General features: G+C 44.9%; 1 protein-coding gene and 1 long non-coding RNA gene across 2 annotated transcripts in view; one reads left to right on the forward strand and one right to left on the reverse strand.

Annotated features, from left to right (window-relative positions):
• Window positions 1-5,080: 5,080 nt before the first annotated feature.
• On the reverse strand, window positions 5,081-15,870 carry LOC139228000 (uncharacterized). Its single transcript, XM_070859151.1, has 3 exons — window positions 15,697-15,870; window positions 12,340-12,518; window positions 5,081-5,700 (listed from the first exon to the last, which is right to left on the reverse strand). Exons 1-3 carry the CDS (start codon window positions 15,868-15,870, stop codon window positions 5,292-5,294), a joined length of 762 nt encoding a protein of 253 aa, XP_070715252.1. The 3' UTR covers window positions 5,081-5,291.
• A 4,644-nt stretch (window positions 15,871-20,514) lies between these two features.
• LOC139228210 (uncharacterized) overlaps window positions 20,515-20,978 on the forward strand; it is a 193,993-nt gene continuing 193,529 nt past the window's right edge. Inside the window, exon 1 of the long non-coding RNA XR_011587527.1 lies at window positions 20,515-20,573. This is a non-coding gene — a long non-coding RNA (uncharacterized lncRNA). The remainder of the gene's footprint in view (window positions 20,574-20,978) is intronic.

The raw sequence follows: 20,978 nt of genomic DNA on the forward strand, positions 1-20,978 counted from the left end.
TAGAATGTGGGAGGCCAGCCAGGAGTGAGTTGGCGTAGTCAAGTCTAGAGGTAACAAAGGCATGAATGAGGGTTCCAGCAGCAGAAGAACTGAGGCAGGGGCGGAGGCGGGCAATGTTATGGAGGTGGAAAAAGGCAGTTTTAGTTATGCCGCGCATATGTGGCTTGAAACTCATTTCAGGGTCAAATATGACACCTAGGTTGCGAACAGTCTCAGATTGATGCTCGGGAAAGGGATAGAGTCAGTGATGAGGGAACGCAGTTTGTGATGGGGACCAAAGGTAATGGCTTCGGTCTTCCCAATATCTATTTGGAAAAAACTTCTGCTCATCCAGTACTGGTTGTCGGACAAGCAATCTGACAATTTAGATACCAAACAGGGATCAAGAGAAATGGTGGAGAGGTAGAGCTGGGTGTCGTCAGCGTACATGTGGAAACTGACTCTGTGTTTTCAGATGATATCTCCAAGGGGCAGCATATAAATGAGAAATAAGAGGGTACCAAGGACTGAACCTTGGGGTACATGAGAGGTAACGATGCAGGAGTGGGAAGAGAAAACATTGCAGGAGATGTTCTGGCTATGAACAGATAGATAAGAATGGAACCAGGTGAGTGCAGTCCCACCTTGCTGGACGTTGGTGGAGAGGCATTGGAGGAGGAAGGAGTGGTCAACTCCATCAAAAGCCACAGACATGTCCAGAAGGACGAGGAGGGATAGTTTACCTTTGTCACACTCACAAAGGATGTCATTTGTGACTTTGATGAGAGCCGTTTCAGTACTGAGGCAGGGGCGGAAATCAGATTAAAGGGATGCAAACATTCAAAGGATCTATGAGGTAACTGTGGACTAAGAATAGACAAATGATGACATCTGTCAACAATGACCTCCATCAGCTCATTTGCTGATGACAACCTCATCCTTGCTTTTATTATCGCTAGACTTGACTATTCCAACCACGCATGGCTGGCCTCTCATTTTGCACCCTCCGTGAAATTGAGGTCATCCAAAGCCCTGCTGCCCATGTCCTAACTCGCACCGAGTCCCGTTCACCCATCACCCCTGTGCTCGCTGACCTGCGTTGGCTCCCCGTCCGTCAACACCTCAATTTTAAAATTCTCATCCTTGTTTTCAAATCCCTCCATGGCCTTGTCCTCCCCTATCTCTGTAATCTCCTCCAGCCCCACAAACCACCGAGATATCTGCACTCCTCCAATTCTGGCCTCTTGAGCATCACTGTTTATACTCGCTCCATAATTGGTGGCTGTGCCTTCAGCTGCTTAGACCCGAGGCTCTAGAACTCCTTCCCTAAACCTCTCCGCCTCTACCTCTCTTTCCTCCTTTAAGTCACTCCTTAAAATCTACCTCTTTTACCAAGCTTTTGGTCATCTGCCCTAATATCTCCTTACGTGATTTGGTGTCAAATTTTGTTTGATAACTCTCCAGTGAAGCGCCTTGGGATGTTTTACTATGTTAATGGCGCTATGTAAATGCAAGTTGTTGTTGTTTAATTTTGGAACAAGAAAAATAAAGGTCATATCTCTTCATGAGTATAAAGTACAACCAGATAGGACTTGATCATCCAGGTGTGTTGGATGATTCCGTGATGTCAAGTATTATAGACGCAGGTTCAAGTCCTACACTCAGGGCCACAGTTAATAAAGCAGCTTGCGTTATTACCAGGGGAAGACCCAGGGAAGCGGGGGAATCTATATTCCAGTTATATAAAAGTTTGGGAACTATTTGGATTGCTATCAGTCATTACAGGGATGATACACATGGAGAGATCATTTTGACTCTCCTACCCCCTTCAGTAGTTCTGGAAGCAGATGCCTGGGGTGGGAACGATAGTTTTGATAAATGGCTGGCAAGGGTAGAAAGCTTGTATCAGAGAGCTGCAGGTATTCCAGTCATGGAAGTAAGACAGGGGTTACAGCGATGGAAGGCAGAGGGGCCTGAGAGGATGAATCCTTCGAGGAGTCGCATAAAAGGAGCAGGACCCGGTGGTGTCTGGATCCTGACCAGTCAGTTGATAGAGGACAGGGATAGACTGGTTTAGGAACTAGAAAAATTAAAAGAGAAGCTGAAGAATCAGGAAAGAGAAGCAAGATCACAGGCAGGAATGATACCTCGGTTCAGTTGGTGAGGTCAGGGGCAGATTCCGCAGGTGAGGGAGGATTCTTATAGGGATGTCGCGCCTCAACCACACAGGGATAGGGGTGGCCGTACCCTTATCGAGACATGTGTGGAAGGCCAGCGGGTAATTGGCACAAGGTCTGCTGGACAAATGAAGGAAGAGGTGCTCCTGGAGGAAAGCGATTCCCCTCTTCAGAGACAGTACCCCATCACCCCAGATGCACCAGGAGCAGTTACTGAACAGTCAATGATGAAAGCAGTGGAAGAAGCTTGCTCAGAAACATTTCAAGTTTCTGTAGGAACGGTCTGTCTCAAAACTGATGAGATGTTCATTGAAAAGCTCAAATGTGGGAGTCACAAACATGATCTTAAAGGATGCGAAATTGACGTTGGATCGTTGCAAATGTCAAGAGAAGAAATTACAGCAGTTCCGAAGGGTGAGCTGAGAGAAGGACTGGGACTCTCGACTGAGTATTCAGCATTTCAGTCATCCTTTACTCCGGGTTGTTACACTTCTCCCATAAAGCAGAGGAAATGATTAAAAACTATGCAGAGGGCAACAGACTTGGTCAAAGACACCGATTGCGAGTTTACATTTCTGAATGTAAACAGCATTGAATTCAGTCGAAAACATCAAAAATTGAAAGTTGACTTTTAAGTGAAAATGGATGTGGTGATCACAGACCAACGGACTTTAAAATGGCATCCTGAGAATCTGAGTCGACAGCAACCCTACTTTGACCCTAATTGTGCTACTATTTGGAAGAAGGAAATGTGGAAATGGAGTACAAAATTTCAACAGCTACAGAGTTTGAATCAAGCAATTGTTGTGGACTTAACCATCTCACTGTGGAAATCGAGAATGTTTGCACAACTTTGGACCAGATTAGATATGTAAGCTGGTGGGAGTCATTGTTGGGATGGAGCCCGACGGCAACAGGCATGATAAACACAATGATACATCCTGTCCTTATGCTGGTGTTGTTTCAGTTGATTGTGTTGGTCATTTTGATTTACTATGGATGTTGTGTTCGAAATCAAGGACTACAACTGGACAATGTTCTCAAATGGCCATACAAATGTTACCCAGATAAGACCCGCAGAGAGGCAAAGAGAAGAAGTGGGGAATGTGGGAGCACAAGCCCAAAATACTGAATGCTTTGCTTCGGCCGCGGTCCGGAGATCGAAAGGGTTAAAAGTTGGAAGTTTGAAGTTTGGATTAAAAACAGGATGTTTGAATCGAAAGAGGCTGCTAGACGATCAGAGCCATTTAGCCATTCAAATGTGACATTCTGATCACCTGTGCGTTTACAGTACTCCATGATGGGAATCGATTTATGGCAATGAGACTTGACTTCAGGATAGTAAGTGGCTGGTCATTGTCTGTATTTGAGTGTACCTTGCTACTATGCGAATAGTAATTTGATGGCATCATCTATATGTTAAATGATCTGGTTTGTGTACAGTAATTCAGAAAGCATTTAACCATGATTTCAGGACAATTCTACATCGTTTGCATGTTTATTGTCTAAATGTACGATAAGAATTCAAAGGCTTTTTTGGCATAAGGCTGAGAGTTTAGACACTGGACACTCGACCCTAGAATTTCAGAAGATGTGGGCCTCACAAGCAGCCATGGAAATCGGAGCAAGCAGAGAGCTGCCTTTGCAAGCAGAAAGTTGGCTTATGAAGTGTTTGTGGCTCAATAACTTTTATACTTGGTTTGTATAATATGAATGTCTGAATAAAAGACCGGATCCTGCATTTACTACAACTGAGTGTGTGTGTCATTCGATGTTTAAAGCAACAAAGCGAAAAGAGCAAGACAGCCTTACAAATGGTACATTAGTGTGCTGGAAGGACCAAGGCAGGATATGTTGCAATGTATGTATCACCTTGATGTTCTATGCATCCATGTCCAATGCCACATACCAGACTTACTTATCAGCAATTGCTCAATCCTGATCCTCATGTGAGAGGCTTTGTGAAAAGAGAAGTGCCCACCTTGGGGCTCACTCCCTTTCGAAGTGACAAGCAACAAATTGGTGTAAGCTTCTGTCACTATAACATGTCATCTCCATTAATACACATCAATCCCAGCCATTATAACATATATCACCCTAATAATTCTGAACGGCCACAACATCATCCCCAATAACACATCAACCCCATCCACTATGTCATCCCCAATAACATGTAATCCCCAGGCGCTATAGCACATCATCCCGAGCAACACAATGGACCACCACCTATTATAACACACATCATCCCTAATTATTATCACACACACCACTCCCAGCCATTAAAGGAATATTCAATCTTTATGACATCTCATCCTGAGATACTTTAACACATGTATCTATCGCTGCTACAGGACATGTCACCCCAAGTCACCGTAATATATCCATTGTCAACACATGCCTTCCCAAACTGCTATAGGGCAAACCATCCACAATCACCATAACACACGCTAACTCCAATCACCATAACACCATCCAATCACCATAACACCATCTCCAATCACTATAAGGGACACTATCCCCAACTGTTAGAAATCACCGCATCCAACACATGTGTAGTGCAACTGCTGACCCACAGGTCCCTCTTAGCGATCTCAGACTGTATGTATGGTACAAAAATCTAAAAATATATGAATTAGTCAATCAATTGTTTATTACTGTAACATAGCTCAGTACATTCCCATTTGATGAAGCTGTATATCTGAGTGATGGTTTCATATTGGCGCTGTTAACATCAAGAGGTTCCAACACTGAATTATTTGTAATGCAGCTTCATCAAGGTCTTTACAACTATAAAACTGAACAGTACTAATGGTAGATTATAACTTTATTATTGATGGAAACTTAATTATAAATAGAAATAAAAATCTACCAAATTAGTCACTGGACAGAGTTAAAAGATTTATTTTTCAAGCAAAGGGTTAGAGAATGGAATGAATACCACCAGTGGCAATTGACGAGGAGTCAATCTACAACATTTAAGAAGGAATTTGATAAACACTCCAAGAAAGATGTTAATGGTTATAGGAAGGAGCAGGGAAATGGAACTAAATAGTTCTGGCTAGCGTAGGCATAATGGCCTCACTTTTTGCTCAGATTTCTTTACGATTCTATAAATGCAAGAGCTTTACCAGAACATTAGACCTCTCTGATATCTATTTTGAGTATAGCTTTCTTCTCATTGGACATAGTAGCTGAAATGAACAGGTGTCCTTTTGTGATGTTGAGAGAAGGGTTCCCTTTGCCCAGCGATTTCTTTGTGAAGGAGGGTGATTCCTGCAGCTCGGTGTACATCTTGTTGTACAACTTGTCGTCGGTCGGAATGGGTGTGTCGGGGGTGAACAGAGCGTACTCGATGCTGTACTTGCTGTAGTCGTAAGGGTTGGAGACCAGCAGCGAGATCTGGCTGTTGCAGCATTTGTAGCTCAGCAGCCCGACAGTGCCGCAGGCTGTGTATGGGGTCTTGATGAACACACACACTCCTTTCTCCCCTTGGCCGATGGTGGGTGGCGGTGGGCTATGCACACGGCCACTGTAACTGTAGGTCCTGTAAAATACACATTGTGGGTGTATTATAGTCTTAAAAGGACTGATACTGCCACGCCTTCTCTAGATATTCCGCTATTACAACAACTTGCATTTATGTAGCACCTTTAACATAGTAAAACAACCCAAGGCACTTCGCAGGAGCCTTATCAAACAAACTTTGACACCGAGCCACATAAGGAGATATTAGGATAGATGGCCAAAAGCTTGGTCAAAGAGGTCGGTTTTAAGGAGTATCTTAAAGGAGGAGAGAGAGCGAGAGAGGCGGCGAGGTTCAGGGAAGAAATTCCGAAGCTTTTAGGCCCCGGCAGCTGAAGGCACGGCCACCAATGGTGGAACGATTAAAATCAGGAATATTCAAAAGAGGCCACAATTGGAGAAGCACTGAGATCTCGGAGGGCTGTAAGACTGAAGGAGATTACAGAGACAGGGAGGGGCGAGGCCACAGAGGGATTTGAAAACAAGGATGAGGATTTTAAAATCAAACTGTTTCTTAACCATTTCCCAGCAGGATTTAGAACTTTCAGGAGAAGAGGAAGGTGGTTGATAGAAATGATTAAAAACAAAAGAAGTCTGTTGTGGTAAAGTTTAGACAAACAGAACTTAAGCAGTTGTTTAAAATATTTAAAAAAGCCAATGTAGGTCAGCGAGCACAGGGGTGGGTGATGGGTGAACGTGTCATGTATTGATGTTTGGGGTCACTCGACACCAGGGGGCGCCACTGTTGGAGGTCATCAGGCTGTACGCGCGTGTGCGCGGGCCCGGGCATATAAGAACGAGTACCATGCTTTGGGCATGAATAAAGTTGAACCAGGTTTGCACCTGAGTGAGTTTACAGTAACAAGTCTTTCGAGTCATTATCTACATTACATTTGGCGATGAGGTAACTAAAGAATCTTCGCATGTACAATGGGCACCATTGGCATTCTGGAGAGATTCGTGGATGGTGAGGATTGGGTGGATTGTATCGCCTGCCTGGATCAGTATGTTGTGGCCAACAAAATGGAGGAAGAGGCTGACGCAGGGTGGTTTTCCTCACCGTTTGTGGTCCAAAAATTTATGACCTCATAAAGAATCTTCTCTCACCCTTAGGTCCAACTGATAAAAGCTACGAAGATTTGTGCGCTCTCGTGCGTGAACATCTCAAGCCAAAAGAGGGGATCGTCATCTCATGCTATCGCTTCTACGCACATGTTCATGCTGAGGGCCAGGTTGTGTTGGGATTCGTTGCTGACCTACGACATCTGGCCGAGCCATGTGGTAAGTTCGGAAATGCGTTGGAAGACATGCTGCGAGATTTCTTCGTGATAGGCATCAACCATGATGTGATCCTTCGGAAATTATTGGCTGCAGAAACGCTGGATTTGAGCAAGGCCATTGCGACTGCCCAGGCATGCATGGCGACTGATGATAATTTAAGATAGATATCATTGAAGAGTCGGAGCTCCACGGCAAGTACTGTAAACAAGATTGTGGCGTCGTGTGGCAGAGCTGCTTCTGGCAACAATTAATGGTTAATGTGAAGCTGAATGGCGTGCCTGTATCAATGGAGCTGGACACGGGTGCGAGTCAATCCATGATGAGCCAAAGGAAATTCGACAACCTGTGGGACACTGAGGCTGTGAAGCCTAAGCTGAGTCCAATCAATGCCAAGTTGCGTACTTACACAAAGGAACTCATACCAGTGAATGGCAGTGCAGTAGTCAAGGTGTCGTATGATGGTGTGGTTCACGATTTACCATTATGGATTGACCCGTGCAATGGTCCAATGCTATTCGGCAGGAATTGGCTCAAGAAAATCAAATGGAACTCGAATGATATCAAAGCATTGCCCTCGGTGGATGATAATTTGTGTGCTCAAGTGCTGAAGAGGTTTCCTGCTTTGTTTGAACCAGGCATTGCCAATTTTACTCGAGCCAAGGTGCAGATTCACCTGGACTCTGATGCAGGACCTGTCTATTACAAAGCTCGGTCTGTTCCGTACATGATGAGGGAGAAGGTCGAAATTGAGCTTGATAGACTCCAACGTGAAGGGGTCATATCACCGGTCGAATTTAAACAATGGGCCAGTCCCATTGTTCCTGTATTAAAGAATGATGGCACTTTCAGGATCTGTGGAGAATACAAGGTTATGATTAACCAATTTTCGAAACAGGATCAGTATCCGCTACCAAAAGACGGATGACCTGTTCACAATGCTAGCTGGTGGAAAGTCGTTCACTAAACTAGATCTGACGTCGGCCTATATGACACAGGAACTTGTCGACACTTCGAAGAAACTCACCTGCATTAACACCCATAAAGGAATGTTTCTCGACAACAGGTGTCCTTTTGGAATCATAGAAATATAGAAACATAAAAAATAGGTGCAGGAGTAGGCCATTCGGCCCTTCGAGCCTGCACCACCATTCAATATGATCATGGCTGATCATGCAACTTCAGTACCCCATTCCTGCTTTCTCTCCATACCCCTTGATCCCTTTAGCCCTAAGGGCCACATCTAACTCCCTTTTGAATATATCGAACGAACTGGTCTCAACAACTTTCTGTGGCAGAGAATTCCACAGGTTCACAATTCTCTGAGTGAAGAGGTTTTTCCTCATCTCGGTCCTAAATGGCTTACCCCTTATCCTTAGACTGTGACCCCTGGTTCTGGACTTCCCCAACATCGGGAACATTCTTCCTGCATCTAACCTGTCCAATCCCATCAGAATTTTATGTTTCTGTGAGATCCCCTCTCATTCTTCTAAACTCCAGTGAATACAGGCCCAGTCGATCCAGTCTCTCCTCATATGTCAGTCCTGCCATCCCAGGAATCAGCCTGGTGAACCTTCGCTGCACTCCCTCAATAGCAAGAATGTCCTTCCTCAGATTAGGAAACCAAAACTGTACACAATATTCAACGTGTGGCCTCACCAAGGCCCTGTACAATTGCAGTAAGACCTCCCTGCTGCTATACTCAAATCCTCTTACTATGAAGGCCAACATACCATTTGCCTTCCTCACCGCCTGCTGTACCTGCATGCCAACTTTCAATGACTGATGTACCATTTCACCCAGGTCTCGTTGCACCTCCCCTTTTCCTAATCTGCCGCCATTCAGATAATATTCTGCCTTCCTGTTTTTGCCACCAAAGTGGATAACCTCACATTTATCTACATTATACTGCATCTGCCATGCATTTGCCCACTCACCTAACCTATCCAAGTCACTCTGCAGCCTCTTAGCATCCTCCTTACAGCTTACACTGCCACCCAGCTTAGTGTCATCTGCAAACTTGGAGATATTACATTCAATTCCTTTGTCTAAATCATTCATGTATATGATAAATAGCTGGGGTCCCAGCACTGAACCTTGCAATACCCCACTAGTCACTGCCTGCCATTCTGAAAAGGACCCATTTATTCCTACTCTTTGCTTCCTGTCTGCCAACCAGTCTCTATCCATGCCAATACCATGTGCTTTAATTTTACACACTAATCTCTTGTGTGGGACCTTGTCAAAAGACTTTTGAAAGTCCAAATACACCACATCCATTGGATCTCCCTTGTCCATTCTACTAGTTACATTCTCAAAAAATTCAAGAAGATTTGTCAAGTATGATTTCCCTTTCATAAATCCATGCTGACTTGGACCGATCCTGTCACTGCTTTCCAAATGCACTGCTATTACATCTTTAATAATTGATTCCAACATTTTCCCCACTACCGATGTCAGGCTAACCAGTCTATAATTCCCTGTTTTCTCTCTCCCTCCTTTTTTATAAAAGTGGGGTTACTTCAGCTACACTCCACTCCATAGGAACTGATCCAGAGTCTATAGAATGTTGGAAAATGACCATCAATGCATCCACTATTTCGAGGACCACTTCCTTAAGTACTGTGGGATGCAGACTATCAGGCCCTGGGTCTTTATCGGCTTTCAATCCCATCAATTTCCCTAACACAATTTCCTGACTAATAAGGATTTCCTTCAGTTCCTCCTTCTCACTAGACCCTCGGTCCTCTAGTACTTCCAGAAGGTTATTTGTGTCTTCTTTAGTGAAGACAGAACCAAAGTATTTGTTCAATTGGTCTGCCATTTCTTTGTTCCCCATTATGAATTTACCAGATTCTTTCTGTAAGGGACCTACATTTGCCTTCACTAATCTTTTTCTCTTCACATATCTATAGAAGCTTTTGCAGTCAGTTTGTATGTTCCCGGCAAGTTTCCTCTCATACTCCATTTTCCCCCTCCTAATTAAACCCTTTGTCCTTCTCTGCTGAATTCTAAATTTCTTCCAGTCCTCAGGTTTGCTGCTTTTGCTGGCCAATTTATATGCCTCATCCTTGGATTTAACAATATCCCTAATTTCCCTTGTTAGCCACGGTTGAGCCAACTTCCCCATTATATTTTTACGCCAGACAGGGATGTACAATTGTTGAAGTTCATCCATGTGATCTTTAAATGTCTGCCATTGCCTATCCACCGTCAACCCTTTAAGTATCATTCGCCCGTCTATCCTAGCCAATTCACGTCTCATACCATCGAAGTTACCTTTCTTTAAGTTCAGGACCCTTTGCTCTGAATTAACTGTGTCACTCTCCATCTTAATGAAGAATTCTACCATATTATGGTCACTCTTCCCCAAGGGGCCTCGCACAACAAGATTGCTAATTAATCCTCTCTCATTACACAACAGCCAGTCTAGGATGGCCAGCTCTCTAGTTGGTTCCTCGACATATTGGTCTGGAAAACCATCCCTTATACACTCCGGGAAATCCTCCTCCACCATATTGCTACCAGTTTTGTTAGCCCAATCTATATGTAAATTAAAGTCACCCATGATAACTGCTGTATCTTTATTGCACACATCCCTAATTTCCTGTTTGATGCCATCCCCAACCTCACTACTACTGTTTGGTGGTCTGTACACAACTCCCACTAGCCTTTTCTGCCCTTTGGTTTTCTGCAGCTCTACCCATACAGATTCCACATCATCCAAGCTAATGTCCTTCCTTACTATTGCATTAATCTCCTCTTTAACCAGCAATACTACCCCACCTCCTTTTCCTTTCTGTCTATTCTTTCTGAATATTGAATACCCCTGGATGTTGAGTTTCCAGCCTTGGTCACCCTGGAGCCATGTCTCCATAATCCCAATTACATCATACCCGTTAACAGCTATCTGCGCAGTTAATTCATCCACCTTGTTGTAAATCTTCCTCGCATTGAGACACAGAGCCTTCAGGCTTGTTTTTTTAACACTTTTTGCCCTTTTAGAATTATGTTGCAATGTGGCCCTTTTTGATTTTTGCCTTTGATTTCTCTGTCCTCCACTTTTACTTATCTCCTTTCTACCTTTTGCTTCTGCCCCATTTTACTTCCCTCTGTCTCCCTGCATTGATTCCCATCCCCCTGCCATATTAGTTTAAACCCTCCCCACCAGCAGTAGCAAACACTCCCCCCAGGACATTGGTTCTGCTCATACCCAGGTGCAGACTGTCCGGTTTGTACTGGTCCCACCTCCCCAGAACCAGTTCCAATGTCCCAGGAATTTGAATCCCTCCCTCTTGCACCACTCCTTCAGCCACGTATTCACGTATTCATCTTAACTATCTTGCTATTTCTACTCTGCCTAGCACGTGACACTGGTAGCAATCCTGAGATTACTACCTTTGATTTCTCTGCCCTCCAATTAATTTAACTCCTAGCTCCCTAATTCAGCCTGTAGACCTCGTCCCGTTTTTTACCTATATCGTTGGTACCTATATGCACCACAACTAGCTGTTCACCCTCCCCCTCCAGAATTCCCTGCAGTCGCTCCGAGACATCCTTGACCCTTGCACCAGGGAGGCAACATACCATCCTGAAGTCTCGATTGTGGCCGCAGAAACACCTATCTATTCACCTTACAATAGAATCCTCTACCACTACAGCTCTCCCACTCTGTTTCCTGCCCTCCTGTGCAGCAGAGCCACCCATGGTGCCATGAACTTGGCTGCTGTTGCCTTTCCCTGATGAGCCATGTCCCCCAACAGTATCCAAAGCGGTATATCTGTTTTGGAGGGAGATGACCGCAGGGGACCCCTACACTACCTTCCTACTCCTGCTCTGCCTGATGGTCACCCATCCCCATCCATTCGACTGCTGCCATATTTCAGAGGAACATGGAGAATCTACTGAAGTCCGTTCCCAGAATCGTCGTGTTTCAAGATGACATTCTGATCACGTGTGCATCAGTGCAATACTTGCAAGCAGCTAAGTAAAGTATCAGCGGAATCTCCACTGAGTCTTTGGTCGTGGCCATTTAAACCATGGTCGAGGTTACACATTGATTTTGTGGGCCCTTTCCAAGGAAAGATGTTTTTTGTTGTGGTGGATGCATATTCAAAGTGGATAGAGTGTATTATTATGTCATCCAGTACATCTACAGCTACTATTGAGAGCCTTTGTGTCATGTTTGCTACTCATGGTTTGTCTGACATTGTTGTGAGCGACAATGGATCATGCTTCACAAGTCTGGAGTTTCAATTCAATTGATCTCGACATTCTGTGTAACCTGGAAAATAGTTAGATGACCCTCATCAAAAGAGGCTCTTCAGCTGGAAATACATGTATCACCAGATAACCTGGATAATCATTAAACTACTTTACTCACCGTCTTTTACACCAATATTCCTGTGGATCTGATCTCTGTGTCGTTTCACAGAAACTGCTTGCAGTTTGAGACTGGGGTGGGGAGTGAGGGATGTGTGTTGAGGACAAGGAAACGCCCTTGTCATGGATCAGCTCCAAGCCTGGAAATATTTTTTCAACTTGCAGTAACCAGTGTCCAAACTAGGAATGGAACATTCCAGCACAAAATTCCCCAAACCACATCAGAAAACACTCCAAAGCTAACGAGTTGCAAACACTAAACAGTCTGAACACATGAAAAGAGTGGCAAGGGAGAAGTTGAATTTGATTTTAAGAAATGTATGAAGTGACTTGAGAAATATGAACAGACTTCAAAATTGGAATTTGTACTGAAATGTCAGCAGATGGTCTCAGGGTTACAGCTAATTGTGCACCTGGAATTCCCTCCCAAAACCTCCACCTTTCCACCTCCCTCTCCTCATTTAAGGGACTCCTTAAAACTCATCTCTTTGACCAAGATTTTGGTTACCTTTCCTAATAAGTGTCTCTAAGATGAAGTTTTGGAGGTTGACTATCGCCCGTGGAACAACAACAACACCTTGCATTTATATATCCCCTTTAACGGGAGTAAAACATCCCAAGGTGCTTCATAGAAGCGTTATCAAACAAAATGTGACCCTGAGCCACATAAGGAGATATTCAGGCAGATGGCCAAAAGATTGGTTAAAGAGGTAGGTTCTAAGGAGCGTCTTAAAGAAGGAAAGAGAAGTGCAGAGGCGGAGAGGTTTAGAGAGGGAATTCCAGAGCTCAGGGCCGTGGCAGCTGAAGGCCGCTCCATCAAAGGTGGAGCGATTAAAATCGAGGCTGCTCAAGAGGCCAGAATTGGAGGAGCGCAGATAAATATCTCAGAGGGTCGTAGGGTTTGACGAGATTACAGAGATAAGGAGGGGCGAAATCATGGAGGGATTTGAAAACATTAATGATGGTTTTAAAATTGACATGTTGCTTAACCATGCCCCAGCCTGATTTAGAACTTTCAGAAGGTGGTTGATAAAGATGATTATAATCAAAAGAATTCTTTTGTAAAGTTTGCATAAACATAACTTACATTGCTTTTTAAAAACAATTTAAAAGTAAAAATAACAACTTGCAGCTTGTCTCAGTTCGATGCAATCTCATCTCTGAGTGAAAAGATTGTGGCTCAAGCCCCTCTCCCAGAATGGAGTAAATAATGTAGGCAAACTCTGCCGTGCTATACTGAGGGGCCGCTGCATTGTCAGGTGCTGTCATTTAGATGAAATGTTAAAAGAAAGGCCCCATTTACTTGTCCTAGTGATTTGGCTAAATGTTAAGCATCTCCGGTCACCATTCAAAGATGAGTAGGGAGTTCTCTCAGAGTCTTGATCAACGTTCTTCCCTCAAAGCTCCAAAAAAAATTAATGGTCTTTCATCTCATTGCTTCTGGTGAGATCTTGCCTTGTACAAAGTGGCTGCTGCATTTGTCTTAAGAAACATAAGAAATAGGAGCAGGAGTAGGCCATTTGGCCCCTCGAGCCTGCTCCGCCATTTAATAAGATCATGGCTGTTCTGATCATGGACTCAGTTCCACTTCCCTGCCTGCTCCCCATAACCTTTTACTCCCTTATCGCTCAAAAATCTGTCTATTTCTGACTTAAATATATTCAATGACCCAGCCTCCACGGCTCTCTGGGGCAGAGAATTCCATAGATTTACAACCCTCTGAGAGAAGAAATTCCTCCTCATCACAGTTTTAAATGGGCTGCCCCTTGTTCTAAAACTATTCCTCTGAGTTCTAGATTCTCCCCATGAATGGAAACATCGGGCCCGAAATTCAGTACTGCTGGGAAGCTGGTGTTCTCCCCACCTTTTTGTGGCCATTAGCGCCAACATTTTTGAGTGGCTGGGCCACCCCATAGTCAGCTCCAAAAGTGAACAAATGGATTCCAGCGCTAATGAACCCTTTCAAAGTGGATTTTTCAGCGGTGTGGCTGTCTTAATTTGAGCGTTATCACTACTGAAACATTCAGCATGAGGTAAGGGTTTCTAATGAGCCAGCTGCTCCCTGGCCTTTTTAAAGGGCAGGGTTTGTAGCAAGGTCCTGAGGGGGGAAGGAGTTTGGAAGGATGGCTGGTGTAAGAGGTGCAAGGAGAGCCGACAGGTTCACTGATATGGAGCTGGAGACACTGATGGACGGTGTGGAGGACAGACGAAGAATACTGTTTCCTGACGTGGGGAGACCTGCCAGACAGACAGTACATAATGCATGGAGGGAGATTACGGGGAGGTGTCAGGCACCTCCATATATGTGAGGATGCACGAGGGTGCTGGCCAGTCTGCACACGGCCCTTCCTAGCTCTGGGGCGATGGGGATCCTCCGCCTCCTCCTCCTGTGCCTCCTCTTCCTCCTGCTCCACCTCCTCCTCCTCAGGTGGTACTGCTGGCTCGACCTCCAGCGGCTGTCCCCTCATGATTGCCAGGTTGTGCAGCATGCAGCAGACCACGACGATGATGGAGACCCGTTGAGGAGAGTACTGCAAGGTGCCACCAGAATGGGCCAGGCACCAGAACCTCTGCTTAAGGATGCCTATGCACTGCTTGATGATGAACCTGGTGGCACAATGAGTGTCATTGTATGCATACTCTGCCGCTGTCTTGGGGTTCCGCAGTGGAGTGAGCAGCCAATTGGACAGGGGATATCACTTGTCCCCAAGCAGCCAACCGCAATCCTGATTCTGGCCGGTGAAGACGGCGGACACACTGGTCTGGCACAGAATGAACGAATCATGGCTGCTGCCTCCCTTGCCTGCTGCCTCTCTGCACGGTGCTGACAGCGACACCTTCTCCTGTGTGCCGCCCTGCTTCTGACCAGGTGTACCAGGTGTCACCCTCTCAACACTCCTCCCATCCTCAAGGTGAACCTTGCCAGGCAGGTCTCTGCAGCCCACAGGCCTCCACTAAAGAGTCAGACCTGAAAGTTATACAAAAGTATGTGCAAACCTCTGAGCAGCACTCAGCAGGTTGAGTAGAGCGAAAGCAATTAATAAAACTATTTAACGATAAATACAGTGGATGCTGTAATCGTAAATAAAAACACTAATAATTAATAAAACTATTAAAAGATAAATACAGTAGATTCTGTAAGCTTAAATAAAAATACTAAAATTAAAAAAACTATCTCCCTACCAAGGGCCTCGATCGCGGCAACACTCCAGCGATGACCTGTTCGAGCACCGACTCGAATACCTCGCGGGGGCACCGCTGGGAAAAGACTTCCCTTTTTGCAGCTGGAAATCCCGGCCCTTGCCTCTTTCTAGCGGCCCGCACGCTGCAGAGCTCACCGCTGGAATGTCTCCTTTACAGCGGCTTCACCGCACCGTTTCTGGCGGAAGTGCACGCCGCTCAAATCCTCCCCGAGCTGAATATGGCTCGGGGAGGGAAAATCACCCGACCGCGGCAGGTGAGCGATTTTTTCGGTCAACCGGCCAAACTTCGGTCCCAGCCCCTCTGCATCCACCTTGTCGAGCCCCCTCATTATCTTATATCTTCCGGTAAGATCACCTCTCATTCTTCTGAACTCCAATGAGTACAGGCCCAACCTACTCAACCTTTCTTCATAAGTCAACCCCTTCATGGCAAGCTTTGCCACTTCAAAGTGATTCATTGTATGTGAAGTACTTTGAGACATTTCTGAGATCCGTGATGTGGCACTCTATAAATACATGTCTGTCTTTCTAGTTCCTAGTTGTTAAAAGTTGCTGCAACTCAAAACAGCTCAGCAGTGTTTACAACAACATACAGTATTTTCCACAAATACCTTCAGGCAATATACAGGGCACTAGAGGACACCAAGCAGGAAGTGAGAGAGGAGTTATTGGAAGTGAGCATAAGAATGGTCAAGGAGGTAGGTCTTGAAGAGTCTTTTCAATATGGAGGGAGAGTAAGCATGGCAAAGATTTTCAGGAAGGGAGTTCCATAATGCAGGAGCGTGGTACCTCTGTCACCAACAGTGGAGCATAGGGAGGAGGACTCATAATCGAGCAGTGTCTTTAGACCTGAATATGTGCTAGGACATGGGGCTGGTCAACAATATGGAGACGCGAATCCACAATCTCATCTCTCTTATCTGGAAGGAGGAGAGCATACCAGGGGATCTCAGAGACGCTGTAATCGTGACCATCTTCAAGAAAGGTGACAAGACCGACTGCGGTAATTACAGAGGAGATTCCCTGCTGCCTGCGCAGAGAAAATTATCCCAAGAATCTTCCTCAAGCGTCTCCTTCCTGTGGCTGAAGAGCTCCTCCCAGATTCGCAATGCGAATTCCGCCCACTAAGAGGCACAACGGACATGATCTTCACTGTGCGACAAATCGAAGAAAAATGTAGGAAGCAGCATCAACCTCTGTACATGGCTTTCTTTGACCTCACAAAGGCCTTTGACTCTGTCAACCGTGAGGGATTACAGAGTCTCCTTCTCAAATTCGACTGTCCTCAAAAATTTGTCATCATTCTCCGCGTGCTTCATGATGACATGCAAGCTGTGATTTTTACCAACGGATCCACCACAGACCCACCACAGACCCAATACAAGTGCAGACCAGCGTCAAGCAAGGCTGTGCCATTGCACCAATGCTCTTCTCAATCTTCCTTGCTGTAATGCTTCATCTCACCTTTAACATGCTTCCCTCTGGAGTGGAGTTAATCTACAGGACAAGCAGGAAATTGTTCAGTGCACTGAGTTAGTTAGCACTGAGAGAACCACGGTTATTGCCTTGGTAACTTTAAGCTTCCTATTCTGTTTCCCAGTCTGTAAATCTGTCGATGCCATTTCCCATGAAATTCAGTTTTGTTTCCTTTCCATCGAACTGTTCAGTGAAAGAAGGAAATGGAACAAAATGTGGTGGTGGAATTACCTTCCGAACATCAGTCGCCTACATGAGAAACTATTGTCAACAGTGTACCATTGTAGGTAATAACGCTTTTTCACCGACCAGGTGAAGCTTGGGATATCACATACTGCATAATGTAAGTGTAAAGGCTTTAGTAACTACAGCACTTTAGAAGAACTTTTGGATTTGTAGAACTTTAGCTAACTACGATCAGTACTTTTAAGTGAATTTATATAATCAAATCACCTTCTTTCAGAAAGATGCAACGTATGGCTACAATGTTTGCTGTTGTGACTACAAAAATATTCAATAATTTGCAGTGTCATACTCTCATAAGAACATAAGAAATAAAAGCAGGAGTAGGCCGTTTGGCCCCTCGAGCCTGCTCCGCCATTCAATAAGATCATGGCTGATCTGATCTTGGCCTCAGCTCCACTTTCCTGCCTGCTCCCCATAACCCTTGACTCCTATATCATTCAAAAATCTGTCTGTCACGACCTTAATGACCCAGCCTCCACAGCTCTCTGGGGCAGTGAATTCCATAGATTTACAACCCTCGCAGTGAAGAAATTCCTCCTCATTTCCGTTTTAAATGGGTAACCCTAATTCTGAACCTATACCGCCTTGTTCTAGATTCCCCCATGAGGAGAAACATCCTCTCAACATCTACCCTGTCAAGCCCCCTCAGAATTTTATACGTTTCAACAAGATCACCTCTCACTCTTCTAAACTCCAATGTGTATAGGCCCAAGCTGCTCAATCTTTCTTCATAAGACAACCGCTTCATATTTTGATAAAATGGCTATGAGATCATTTCCAATGTGAACAGATAATGCCCAGGCTATACATAGAGATGGGAAACAGTAGGCTACCTGGATCTTCTCCTATCAATCCACCACCCAACCCCATAGGGTTTCTTGTGCACATTCCAGAACACTCATTCCCTCACCCAAGGGGATCTTGGCCAGTTTAACATGGGGAAAGGTAACAACTACCAGGAGCCATCCCAAGGTACCAGCCCCCATGCCAGTATAAGTACTGCTCAATATATCAGTAATGCAGCTTTGAGAATATTCTGGTGTCATGGCATCTTGCCTACCTGTTACAGTGGTAATCCACAGGCTTTGCTTAAATACATAACCAAAGGGAACAGTTTCAACAAATCATGCCCAGTGAATGCAGAGAAGAAAACATCTGACTAACAGCACTTTTGGTCTCTTTGTTTGTTAACATGTCTCCATAAAGGAGGCACACACAGAGACATTATGGGCCCGAAGTTGATGGACTCACCACCCACTGCTGCCCACTGCCACCGGCATTCCTCTTGGGGTTCCGCCGTGTGCCGCTTTCGATTTGGGATGGGAAGGGAGCGGGCGGGAGGGGAGAACCGCTGGGAACTGCCCGCTGATGTCAGCGGACGGCCGAGTGGCGTAAGTGGACTCCCGCCTGCCGAGATGTCATATTCATGTGAGTGGGAGTCGGCGGGAGTCGGTGTCGGGAATGGACCGCTGGCTGGAGGCTGGTCTGTCCCCGACGGTGAGTATGAAGATCTTAAAAAAAAGGTTGGTAAACATTTTTTTATATTATTTTCTCAGTGACTTACCTGATTGGGGTCCCCTAAAGGTGTTCAGATGGGTTTTTTTCCTGATGATTTTTCTTTTCAGGTCTTCGACCCTCCGTGGGCCCGACTCCATCCTCGGCTGCACTTCAGTGGCAAACGGCTTTGCCGCCGAGGTTGGGAGATCCCACCGGCTGCCGCACAGTTTGGCGACATAAGTCCGTCATTTGCACCCACTGACCTTCGAGGGACCTTGTTGATGAAAACCCCGCCCAAAGTACCATCAGGGACCTCGGCGGCCATCGGCGGTCCTTTGGGTGGCACTTGGGCGGGCGGAGGCCTTCAACAAATTCAGGGCCTTTAGGACTCACTCACATGACCATAACTAATTGCATCTTCAATCGAAACATTGTGTGAAAAATATAATGGGGTTGAATCATTCATTTATATCTCACAGATATTGCTGAACAAAATTTTTTAAATTGTCTTTCATCCAATCCCTAACAGGAATTTTGTAATTTTGAGGAAGAGACAGCTCATCAAACTCTAAATAAAATGAATATTAACAGCGTTTTTGGGGCTCTAAGATAAACGATTACCCAGAACTATGATCATTGTATATACCAAGTTTAGTACAGTGTACTTGTTGGATGGCAATTTGTCACGCTTGGGCAAGGAACCATGACGATAGCCTCTGTATCATGTAAGCCCTTCGAGCCTCTTCTGCAAAAGTTATTTTGATTTGGATGAAGATATTTTTGATGCTCATTAACCAATTGGCATTTGACTGTTTGTGTTAGGAAAAACATATTGCACTGTTTAGTTTTAAGATCTGTTGCGAAGCACATAGCAAGCATACTTTTTAATTAAATATCCTTGTAACATAACATTATCTTAATGTGTTATGTAGCAGCTAGGTATAATATTACACACAAAGTGTAATTCATTTTTCCCTCTTCAATTCCTCTCCCTCCCTCCCCCACCCGTTCCTGAAGGTACCGACTTGGCAGGGATATGGTGCCACATGTACTGCCCACCCTCTGGGTACCTTGCCCAACCTTCATTTCTGTTCACAGATGGGGGAGTACCATAGCTGAACTCAATCCTCTACTAACCCAATGCCCAGACTCAAACACTCTCCAGCATGAGTCAAGCCATGAAGGAACATCTTTCCTTAAACTCCGTCGAATTTCATGCCTCCTTATCTATAGTATTTTTTGAATCAGGTCAGAAAACCCAGTGGAATATTTCATCTGCTTATAAACCATACTTTATCATCGCCATGCAGAACTCACAATCTCAGTGCACACATTCAGCGATATTTTCAGGGCCTGTTGCTCACTGCCAACTATTAATGCAGAATAACACAATAAAAGGCCCTCGCTTTTCCTGATGAATCATATCCTGCTCATTCATCATTGTATAAATCAGATAAATCAAAGGACAGATTTCCACCACAGCAGTCACTCACCCAGATTGGACAGGAAATGTATGTATTTTGGATTCCATTGTACCTTGTTCCTATTATTTTAACTTTGTGCACTGTTAATAAGATAAATGCAATTTCCATTTACTCACTATTTTCAACAGTAGTGGGCTTTTATTTTGTTTATGGGAGGGTGAAGGAAAAGTGATCTTTGTAATCTTTGTACTGTTATATTAAAAGCAAAATCGAGGCCTAATTTGCTCTGAGGTTACGCTGGTGTATGCTGGGACGGACGAGGAGCCGTTCTGCCCGTTCACTACTGTCAAGAATTTCTGCTGGTTGCAGCATTGAGGAAATATGAACAGGTGTTATTATAATTAGTCACAAATGCAGGGGAATACATCACATCATGCCATATGCATCTTAGCTAGGCTGGGTTTAAGGAATGCTAGTGTGTTTCTGCATTCGCTGTTGCTATGGGCTGCAGTGTTTTTTTGAAGGTCACTTTGATAGGTGCAATGAATCATTGAGGGATTGGCTGCACCAGGCAAAGCTGGAATTTGCCCCTCTCCCACCCCCCACTTCACGGCACCATTCACCGAGCTATTAGGAGACAGGAAGTGCAGCAATTTCCCTCTCCACCCCACACCGCCCCGGCCCCCCCTTCCGAGAGCACGCAACCTGGTGACAGCATAAATGTCACAGCAGCCACTCAAGTTATGATAGTTACCCTGGCCCCGGGAAATCAGCCAGGCTCAGGGGCACACGCA

Source organism: Pristiophorus japonicus, chromosome 17 (assembly GCF_044704955.1).
Source record: "Pristiophorus japonicus isolate sPriJap1 chromosome 17, sPriJap1.hap1, whole genome shotgun sequence".
Lineage (NCBI taxonomy): Eukaryota > Metazoa > Chordata > Chondrichthyes > Pristiophoridae > Pristiophorus > Pristiophorus japonicus.